The sequence below is a fragment of the Triticum urartu genome, chromosome 2A, assembly GCF_056163025.1.
Source record: "Triticum urartu cultivar PI428250 chromosome 2A, HENAU_Tu73, whole genome shotgun sequence".
Taxonomy (NCBI): Eukaryota; Viridiplantae; Streptophyta; class Magnoliopsida; order Poales; family Poaceae; genus Triticum; species Triticum urartu.
In genome coordinates, this window is record NC_141874.1 from 158213884 (window position 1) to 158224729 (window position 10846).

At 45.1% G+C, this 10846-nt stretch overlaps 1 protein-coding gene across 1 annotated transcript; it reads left to right on the plus strand.

Annotated features, from left to right (window-relative positions):
- Positions 1 to 3263: 3263 nt before the first annotated feature.
- Positions 3264 to 4358, plus strand: LOC147984369 (non-specific lipid-transfer protein C6-like). The gene is made up of 3 exons (XM_087539747.1): positions 3264 to 3874; positions 3968 to 4030; positions 4163 to 4358. The coding sequence occupies exons 1-2, from the start codon at positions 3367 to 3369 to the stop codon at positions 4015 to 4017; spliced, it is 558 nt and encodes a 185-aa protein (XP_087395873.1). The 5' UTR covers positions 3264 to 3366; the 3' UTR covers positions 4018 to 4030; positions 4163 to 4358.
- The last annotated feature ends 6488 nt before the right edge of the window (positions 4359 to 10846 follow it).

Genomic DNA, 10846 nt, shown 5'->3' on the forward strand with positions numbered 1-10846 from the left:
GCCAACTGAGCAGGTGAATATGTGTTGGAATTTCTTCTATTAATGTGGGAGGAAGAGTTTAAGTTGTTGGGTCAGAACCATATACATGAAATGACAGCTATTGCATGTTGGTAGTTGTGGTGGGGAAGAAGGAAAGTAGGGAGAGGAGAGCAGACTCAAGACGGCAGCACCAATTAACACCTCGATCAGAACATTAACAACGAACTTTGTTGGTTCTGAAGCACCGAAGGAAGGACAAAGTTGAAGGGGTGACTCCTACACCAAGGGGCACTAGTAGAAAAAGGGTTATTTGTCCCGGTTCTAGAGGGCCTTTAGTCCCGGTTCTGGACCGGGACTAAAGGGTCGTTACTAAAGCCTCCCCCTTTAGTCCTGGTTCTTACACGAACCGGGACTAAAGGCCGTCCACGTGGCCGCTGTCTGGAGCTACACCTTTAGTCCCGGTTGGTAAAGGTATTTTTACGAAAAAATAATTTTTTTAGAAAAATTGTTTTTGATTTTTTTAAAAAAATGAATTATTTTCCAATTTAATCTCTAATCACCCCTCATATTCCAAATCATCTAACTTCCCGGCCGGTCACCTATCCTCTCACTACTCCAGTCTAAGCACCCTTAACTTTCGGGTTCTATTCCCCTCGTTTCCAAGTCCGCACTTGTTGTTTTCCTGACAATAGTAAGATGTCAATCCTATTAACCCTCAGGAGTTTAGCTTGAGCATGAAGTCACACGTTTCACTGTTTGAGTTTGAAACTATTATTTAAAAAACAATAATTATTTAGTAACACTAATATTTCTTAAATAAGTAGTTTGACCATAGTTTGACCACATTTTACCAAAATTCAAAAAAGTGAAATAATTATTTAGTAACACTAATACTCTTGAATAATTATGTATAGTAACACTAATATTTCTTGAATAAGACCATAGTTTGACCAGATTTGACCAAAATTCAAAAAAACTATAATAATTATTTAGTAACACTAATATTCTTGAATAATTATTTAGTAACACTAATACTTCTTGAATAAGTAGTTTGACCAAAGTTTGACCTGATTTAACCAAACTTAAAAAAACTGAAATTTAAGCATAACTTTTTTTCCTTTTAGAATTTGAGGATTCTAAAAATTTGCAAACAGGCCGTGGGCCGTCAAAATCGGATGCGGATTTTCGTGCTGAACATTTTGATATATTATATGTTTTTTTCGACATCGTATGCAAAAATTATAGCCGTTTTACTTTTTCATGACACTTTTTTGCAAAACATGTCCAAATTTAAGTTTTTAAATTTTTCTAACTAGTAGATGTAGTAATATAACTACATCTCGAAGGATTTTATTTTTTGAAATTTTCATCATTTTCTTTTGCTTTTTACAAAACTGAAAAGGCGAAGAGGGGGGGGAGGGGGTAGAGTTTGAAAATGGGACCTTTAGTCCTGGTTTGAGACACGAACCAGGACTAAAGGGCATTGCACCCTTTAGGCCCGGTTCGTGTCTCAAACCGGGACTAAAGGGCTCATTTGAACCGGGACTAATGTCTTTAGCCACACGAACCGGGACCAATACTCACATTAGTCCCGGTTTGTGACTGAATCGGGACTAATGGGCTTATCTGGCCCGAACGAAAGCCCTGTTTTCTACTAGTGGGGGCATGTAAAATTAAACGTGACTGCATCTTTCGATCATGATCTCATGAGGTGGGGCGGCAGGTGCTGTCCTACGAGATGATGGGGCAAAATTTGTCTGTGCAAGCAAGTGGAAGATTGAGATGTGCTATGACGTTTTATCTGCTGAAGCAATTGCTCTTCAACACAGCTTAATACTTGCTTGGGGTGTCAGGTTGTAACAAGCTTTTGGTAAATTCGGATAATTTGGAACTAGTAAACTCAATGAATGATGGAGGGAGATCAATGGTCCCGCAAAAAGAAAGAAAGAGGGAGATCAATGGAACCTGCAACTGCGGTTGTGGCTGATTGCTACCATCTAGCTTGTGACTTTCCTAGTACTAATTGTGTGCATTACTTTAGAGAATCAAATGAGGTTGCCCATGAGCTAGCGCAAATTAATGTCCAAGGGCCCATATTGTACTAACTTCCTGTTGAACTCATTCGTCTCTTACTAGATGATGTAACTAATTGTAGTTCAATAATGAGAGGGAATTTTATAAGAAAAATGATAAATTAAAGGTTATGACACATGCACCCTCTCTCATCTTCGACAAGACAGGCACACACCTTCCTCAACACGCGAGTCTAGCCAGTCGACATATGTCGTCAACATTGGAACCTACCAATCAACAACCAACATTGATTCTTCCAGTGAGGGCACAAGCAGGCAACCAGAAATATTCACAACCTAAATTATAGCTTTTCTGAAACTCATTTGTAATATTTTTGACTAATTACTAGTCCCTCTAATCCAAAATAAGTGTTGTGCTTTTAGTTCAAATTTGAACTAAAACCAAGACACTTGTTTTGGATTGGATGGAATATTTGACTATCATTTCTGTAGACTTGAATTTCAGGTGTCCAATGTAATGTGAGTAGTTTAATGAAATAGGGTATTTGAGTTAATCAAGTATGTTTTAGTTTGATTTCTTAGGTATACATCATATTTTGTTTCTTTGCGTTTCTTTCCGTATTTGTGAATAAAATATTTAATATGTCATCATCTCATGGTAGTTGAGAAACATTTTCTTTATAAATTTGATTTTTACACCATAATCTCCCGCAATATGTTGGAACATTTCACAATTTTTCGTTTTAGAAGATGCCCAAGTGATTGTAAGGCGAGATGATAGATTTTTGAAACGACGACAATGCGAGCGAGAGAGGATGACGAGAATGGAGATGGAGGGAGGAATGTGGAGAAAAATGTATATCTTTGTCTTATAGCATGGAGAGGGATTAAGGAGACACAACGATCACCGGGGAAGAAAAAGAGAGGGAGAGAATCAGTATTTGTCGCTATATGAATGAAAACAACATGGATCAGTTAGTAACTTGAAAGGCTAACAGTTCTTGGAAGAAAAAACTTGAAACGCTAACTCGTAGTAACAAACTTGGTCATTATCTTTTCTCCAAAAAATAAACTTGGCCATTATCAATTCGTAAAAACCAAACGTGGTCATTATCAGTTTAATTGCATGAAACAGGAGAGTTCTGGAGGAGAGAAGCCGACAACGTACATACGAAATACGCGCCTGATCGTTCCGCTAGATAAGAAATCAATCAATCCAAACAGAACCCATCTTTCTCTCCGCATCTCAACGCATCACATTCCACATGCATCCTGTATAAATGGATCACCAGCCATAGCCATAGAATCATCATACTTGCTGCAAACCAGCGCTGCAACGCACAACCTGAGACCGATGGCACCATCCAAATCCCATCTCGCCTTGCTCCTCGCCGTAGTTCTGATCGCCGCCACGCCGCAGCCTTCGGCGGCCGTCAGGGAGGCCCCTGCCCCCTCCACCAGCAACGATTTAGTAGCAAAACCATCGGCATGGTGCATTCCCTGCTTTTCGTTTCTACCACAGTTATTCTGTATACCGCCGATATTCTGTCCACCTACGCCAAGTGCGCTGCCGCCGCCGCCGCCACCAGCGAAGCCGGAGCCGAAAGAGTGTCTACCATCGCTGATGGGGCTGATGCCATGCAAGGATTACTTCACCAACAAAACCGCGCCGGAGCCTCCAAACCAAGGCAAGTGCTGTGACGGCCTGAGGTCACTCTTCGTAAACGCTCCCATCTGCATATGCCGCATATCGGACGACGGCGACCTCGACAAGCTCATGTCGGCACCCGTGCATGGAGAAAACATCCTTCGTGTGGCGGTTATCTGTGGCACGGCTCTGAGTGATTATGGATCTTGCGAGGGTAAGTTCTTGCTCTCCGTACTATAAACTGTTTTCTGCATTATCTCGTCTTGCATTATGAACAATTTGTATCTTTTTGTGGATCGGAGAGCAGGCCACGTGCCACCGCTGAGGGCCGCACCCGCCCCTGAAGCTGCTTCTTAACTGGGCAAACCAGGTAACTAGTATGTTCCGCATAAATTAAACTGTTTTCATTTTATATGGAGATAGAATCTTTCATGGGTGCATGAATTAGTACGTGCTATTTCTGTATTGTACTTTAACTTTTGATTTTATTTTTGTTTTGCAGAGGCATGGTCGTAGTAGAATTGCAGAGGCAAGGTCAAGATCCGTCGGTACCATTATTAGAAGATGAGATATAGTGCGAGTTTTTAGTTCGATTAAAGAGAATATGTAGCTTTATTTGTGTCCACCTCTGAGTCGTCTTGGAGAAATTTTATTTATTGGTTATTTGTGAGTGTCCACCCTATGGAATCATCAAATGTGCACCGAGTTGCCGAAATGTTTTATCCCTTGGACGTAATGACGTATGACTTTGCCTAACCAACGCGCACTACTTTTTTCAATCTAGCAATGATCGTCTCCAAAAATAATTATGCCAAATTTTAACATGGTTCATCTTAACGCCCCCCCCCTTTCTTTTTATATGTAAGGTAAGAAGGTATGAATTATTCAAAACACTAATTAATGAGATCAAAATCTCAAATGTATTATATTCTCTGCCTCTCATGTGAATAGAGGGGGTAAGAGGGAGCATGTTAAGACTGCTCAAGAATTATTATTGCCGCAAATTGTACAACCTTAAACCATTGCTTAATGCCCCAATGTAAGAGCACACCATGCGGAGGTCATCAGGGACCTGATCTCTACCTCTCACGCGTGATCGGCGGCCAGCTCCGGCCGGCACTGGAACCCCTTTTAGGGTTCTAGTCATTCGGCAGGTGAATGTCGGGCCCACGGTACTGGGATGGCCGCCTCCCAGTACCCCTGGTCATGTACAATACCCACCGTGATGCTGCCTCGAGGAGGAGTCGGCCCGGGGACTTCCACGGCATTTGTGCCAGTGGTAGGCAGACGGTGGCCTAGGGTTTGACTGTCAGGTTGTAGAGGCCAAATGAAGGGAGAAGAGTGGGCGCAAATTCCACCCCCCCCCTCCCCCGACATGTGATATTTAAAAAGGACCAAGCAGGGGTAGTTGGGTGGCTGGCACATGGACCTGGGGCGGACACGTTGCGTCCGTCTATTGTTTGTGTGTGTTGGAGATATTAGCATTTTTCCGATTAGACTTATCCAGGAGTTAACAGTAAGCATGGCATAAAAGGTATGCATCTCATAGCGATACCTAAGCATACTAGCACGTACAGAACATATAATCGAACCTTCTATGAGCAGCACATACGGCTATCATAAGTACGAGTAAACGAGGGATGAACAGATCATACCCTTCGGTTGGCCAGGCCAACGCGGCGGCTGCAGCAGCAGCCTCGGCGTCGTCCGTGGCCTTCTTAGTGGCGTCGTCGTCGTCCATGGTGTCGATGCAGAGGAAGTGGTGGAAATAGAGGCGAACAGAGTTGGGGACGGATCGGGAGCAGTCGCGTCGAGACACTCCCCAAAAACCTTATTGTCGTTCTCCCGGGCAGGATCTCAAACGACAGGGTTCCGGAGGCACCTGCTCTCCCGACCAGCTGTGCACGTAGTCGTCGGGATGGAATCGCCGGAGGCAGCACAGAGTGAGGAACAGTAGATGACGGCTAGGTCACGCGAGAGGTAGTGAGTGAACTGAACTAGGTTACTTCACTGGCCAGAGCCTTCTTATATAGTATGTAAGAAAGAAAGTCGTGGGCCTTGCCGAGGCCCACGACCGAGTCGGCCCACTCCGGCAAGGGAGTCGTTGTTCCCGGCAAGGATCGCACTCCCGGCAAGGGAGTCGACGAATATGCGGGTCCCGACAAGGGAGTCGACGAATCCCGGCAACGCAAGTCAGCCCACAGTCCAACGTCTTGGACAGTGGCCCACATGTTAGCGACTCGTTAATTAATCCCTTAATTAATTCATTCCTGAGCGGCAAAAATAAGCTTTGGCTCGGCTCATTCCCGCAACCCGCGGCGCGCGTGCGTCGTGACGAGGCGAGGCGAGGCGGACGGCGGAGAAGGAGGAGCGCGCGTGTACTACTCCTCTTCCCAAGCTCCCAATGGCAAGTGGTAGAGCAGCCCTTATAAAGGGGTCTCAACTCTCCTCAACTAGCAAGGTGGGACTAAACTTCCCACCACCTGCCATCTCATACATGGGCCTCAAGATTAACCAGAGATTAGTGTCTTATATGGGCCTAAGACCATCCATAATCCAACAACCACCAGATCTCGAGGCACATAAGTTTGTCAACTGTTCCAAACAATGTTTGATATACCAGAATTTTTAGTGGAGACTGTTAAGTTCAACTTCCACCTAGAGTAACAGGATTAGACTTCTTCACAACTGAACAATGGACTATGCCTTGAATTGTCAGTTTGGCGTGCAGAAGTTTCACCTATTGTCAGTTGATACGTGGCTGCCGAAGGCTAAACCCCACTGGTGGAGCCTATTAGTCATACTCCGTACCTTCTCATGAGCTTACTAGAGATTACCCAATCTCATAGACTGTGACCAGCAGTCGGGCTCACATAGGTGTGTTCCTCCAAAGAATGCTCTGTAGGTTAGCATCTTGCTTACACAAGCTTTGGAACACATTAAGACAAAAGTCAGCCTGCCTTACAGAATTCAAAGTATTGTGCATCTCCAACGGAGTGGGTCAATTAAGGATACTCTCCTCAGTTGACCGCTGGATTGTTTTCCCATGTCCTAATTCACGGGATCTCCGATCACATAGGTTGGGTTACCCCCATGGCAACTTACGTGGGTCTCATACCCATCTCCCTCGATGCATTTTCTATCATAATCCGTGATAGCCCTTTCGTAAAAGGGTCTGCCAGATTCTTAGCCGTCTGGATATAATCCAACGTTATTACTGTTGAGGAACGTTGCAGAAAACAAAAATTTTCCTACGGTTTCACCAAGATCCATCTAGGAGTTCATCTAGCAACGAGTGATCGGATTTCATCTACATACCTTTGTAGATCACGCGCGGAAGCGTTCAAAGAACGGGGATGAGGAAGCTGTACTCGACGTGATCCAAATTACCGGAGATCCTAGCGCCGAACGGACGGCACCTCCGCGTTCAACACACGTACGGTCAGCGTGACGTCTCCTCCTTCTTGATCCAGCAAGGGGGAAGGAGAGGTTGAGGAAGATGGCTCCAGCAGCAGCACGACAGCGTGGTGGTGGTGGAGCTGCAGTACTCCGTCAGGGCTTCGCCAAGCTCTATGGAGGAGGAGGAGGTGTTGGAGAGGGAGAGGGAGGCACCAAAGGCGTGGGTGAGAGGCCCTCCTTCCCCCCCCACTATATATAGGGAGCCTAGGGGGGGCGGCGGCCAAGGGGTGGGGGGCTTACCCCCCAAGCAAGGGGGCGCCCACTTTAGGGTTTCCCCTACCCTAGGCGCATGGGCCTAGGGGAAAGTGGCGCCCCAGCCCACTTTGGGCTGGATCCCTTCCCACTTTAGCCCATGGGGCCCTCCGGTATAAGTGGCCCCACCCGGTGGACCCCCGGGACCCTTCCGGTGGTCCCGGTACAATACCGGTGACCCCGAAACTTGTCCCGATGGCCGAAATAGCACTTCCTATATATAATTCTTTACCTCCGGACCATTCCGAAACTCCTCGTAACGTCCGGGATCTCATCCGGGACTCCGAACAACTTTCAGTTTACTGCATATACATATCCCTACAACCCTAGCGTCACCGAACCTTAAGTGTGCAGACCCTACGGGTTCGGGAGACATGTAGACATGACCGAGATTGCTCTCCGGTCAATAACCAACAGCGGGATCTGGATACCCATGTTGGCTCCCACATGCTCCTCGATGATCTCATCGGCTGAACCACGATGTCGAGGATTCAAGCAACCCCGTATACAATTCCCTTCGTCAATCGGTATGTTACTTGCCCGAGATTCGATCGTCGGTATCCCAATACCTCGTTCAATCTCGTTACCGGCAAGTCACTTTACTCGTACCGTAATGCATGATCCCGTGACCAGACACTTGGTCACTTTGATCTCATTATGATGATGCATTACCGAGTGGGCCCAGTGATACCTCTTCGTCATACGGAGTGACAAATCCCAGTCTTGATCAGTGTCAACCCAACAGACACTTTCGGAGATACCCGTAGTATACCTTTATAGTCACCCAGTTACGTTGTGACGTTTGGTACACCCAAAGCACTCCTACGGTATCCGGGAGTTACACGATCTCATGGTCTAAGGAAAAGATACTTGACATTGGAAAACTCTAGCAAACGAACTATACGATCTTGTGCTATGTTTAGGATTGGGTCTTGTCCATCACATCATTCTCCTAATGATGTGATCTCGTTATCAATGACATCCAATGTCCATAGTCAGGAAACCATGACTATCTGTTGATCAACGAGCTAGTCAACTAGAGGCTTACTAGGGACATGTTGGTGTCTAAGTATTCACACATGTATTACGATTTCCGGATAACACAATTATAGCATGAATAAAAGACAATTATCATGAACAAGGAAATATAATAATAATCCTTTTATTATTGCCTCTAGGGCATATTTCCAACAGTCTCCCACTTGCACTAGAGTCAATAATCTAGTTACATTATGATGAATCGAACACCCATGGAATTCTGGTGTTGATCATGTTTTGCTCTAGGGAGAGGTTTAGTCAACGGATCTGCTACATTCAGGTCCGTATGTACTTTACAAATATCTATGTCTCCATCTTGAACATTTTCACGAATGGAGTTGAAGCGACGCTTGATGTGCCTTGTCTTCTTGTGAAACCTGGGCTCCTTGGCAAGAGCAATAGCTCCAGTGTTGTCACAGAAGAGCTTGATCGGCCCCGACGCATTGGGTATGACTCCTAGGTCAGTGATGAACTTCTTCACACAAATTGCTTCATGTGCTACCTCCGAGGCTGCCATGTACTCCGCTTCACATGTAGATCCCGCCACGACGCTCTGCTTGCAACTGCACCAGCTTACTGCCCCACCATTCAAAATATACACGTATCCGGTTTGTGACTTAGAGTCATCCAGATATGTGTCGAAGCTAGCGTCGACGTAACCTTTTACGACGAGCTCTTCGTCACCTCCATAAACGAGAAACATTTCCTTAGTCCTTTTCAGGTACTTCAGGATATTCTTGACCGCTGTCTAGTGTTCCTTGCCGAGATTACTTTGGTACCTTCCTACCAAACTCACGGCAAGGTTTACATCAGGTCTGGTACACAGCATGGCATAGAACCTATGGCTGAGGCATAGGGGATGACACTCATCTCTTCTATATCTTCTGCCGTGGTCGGACATTGAGCTGAGCTCAATTTCACACCTTGCAACACAGGCAAGAACCCCTTCTTAGACTGATCCATATTGAACTTCTTCAATATCTTATCAAGGTATGTGCTTTGTGAAAGACCTATGAGGCATCTTGATCTATCTCTGTAGATCTTGATGCCTAATATATAAGCAGCTTCTCCAAGGTCCTTCATTGAAAAAATCTTATTCAAGTAGGCCTTAATGCTGTCCAAAAGCTATATATCATTTCCCATCAAAAGTATGTCATCTACATATAATATGAGAAATGCTACAGAGCTCTCACTCACTTTCTTGTAAACGCAGGCTTCTCCATAAGTCTGCATAAACCCAAACGCTTTGATCATCTCATCAAAGCGAATGTTCCAACTCTGAGATGCTTGCACCAGCCCATAAATCGAGCGTTGGAGCTTGCACACCTTGTCAGCATACTTAGGATCGACAAAACCTTCCGGCTGCATCATATACAATTCTTCCTTAAGGAAACCATTAAGGAATGCCGTTTTGACGTCCATTTGCCATATTTCATAATCATAGAATGCGACAATTGCTAACATGATTCGGACGGACTTCAGCTTTGCTACCGGTGAGAAAGTCTCATCGTAGTCAACCCCTTGAACTTGTCGATAACCCTTAGCGACAAGCCGAGCTTTATAGATGGTCACATTACCATCCGCGTCTGTCTTCTTCTTAAAGATCCATTTATTTTCTATGGCTCGCCGCTCTACGGGCAAGTCAGTCAAAGTCCATACTTCGTTTTCATACATGGATCCTATCTCGGATTTCATGGCTTCCAGCCATTTGTCGGAATCCGGGCCCGCCATCGCTTCTTCATAGTTCGAAGGTTCACTGTTGTCTAACAACATGATTTCCAAGACAGGGTTGCCGTACCAATCTGGTGCGGAACGTGTCCTTGTGGACCTTCGAATTTCAGTAGGAGCTTGATCAGAAGTATCTTGATCATCATCATTAACTTCCTCTCTAGTCGGTGCAGGCACCTCAGGAACATTTTCTTGAGTTGCGCCATTTTCTGGTTCAAGAGGTAATACTTCATCAAGTTCTACTTTCCTCCCACTTACTTCTTTCGAGAGAAACTCCTTCTCTAGAAAGGATCCATTCTTGGCAACAAAGATCTTGCCTTCAGATCTGAGGTAGAAGGTATACCCAATAGTTTCTTTAGGGTATCCTATGAAGACGCATTTTTCCGACTTGGGTTCGAGATTTTCAGGTTGAAGTTTCTTGACATAAGCATCGCATCCCCAAACTTTTAGAAACGACAGCTTAGGTTTCTTCCCAAACCATAATTCATACGGTGTCGTCTCAACGGATTTCGACGGAGCCCTATTTAAAGTGAATGCGGCAGTCTCTAAAGCATAGCCCCAAAAAGATAGCGGTAAATCGGTAAGAGACATCATATATCGCACCATATCTAATAGAGTGCGATTACGACGTTCGGACACACCATTATGCTGAGGTGTTCCAGGCGGCGTGAGTTGTGAAACTATTCCACATTTTCTTAAGTGTGTGCCA

Excerpts from the sequence above, each read along its gene's own strand:
- LOC147984369 (XM_087539747.1), top strand. The coding sequence starts at position 3,367 with ATGGCACCATCCAAATCCCATCTCGCCTTGCTCCTCGCCGTAGTTCTG. Across the intron at positions 3,875-3,967 it reads TGATTATGGATCTTGCGAGG|GCCACGTGCCACCGCTGAGG; the intron begins GTAAGTTCTTGC and ends ATCGGAGAGCAG.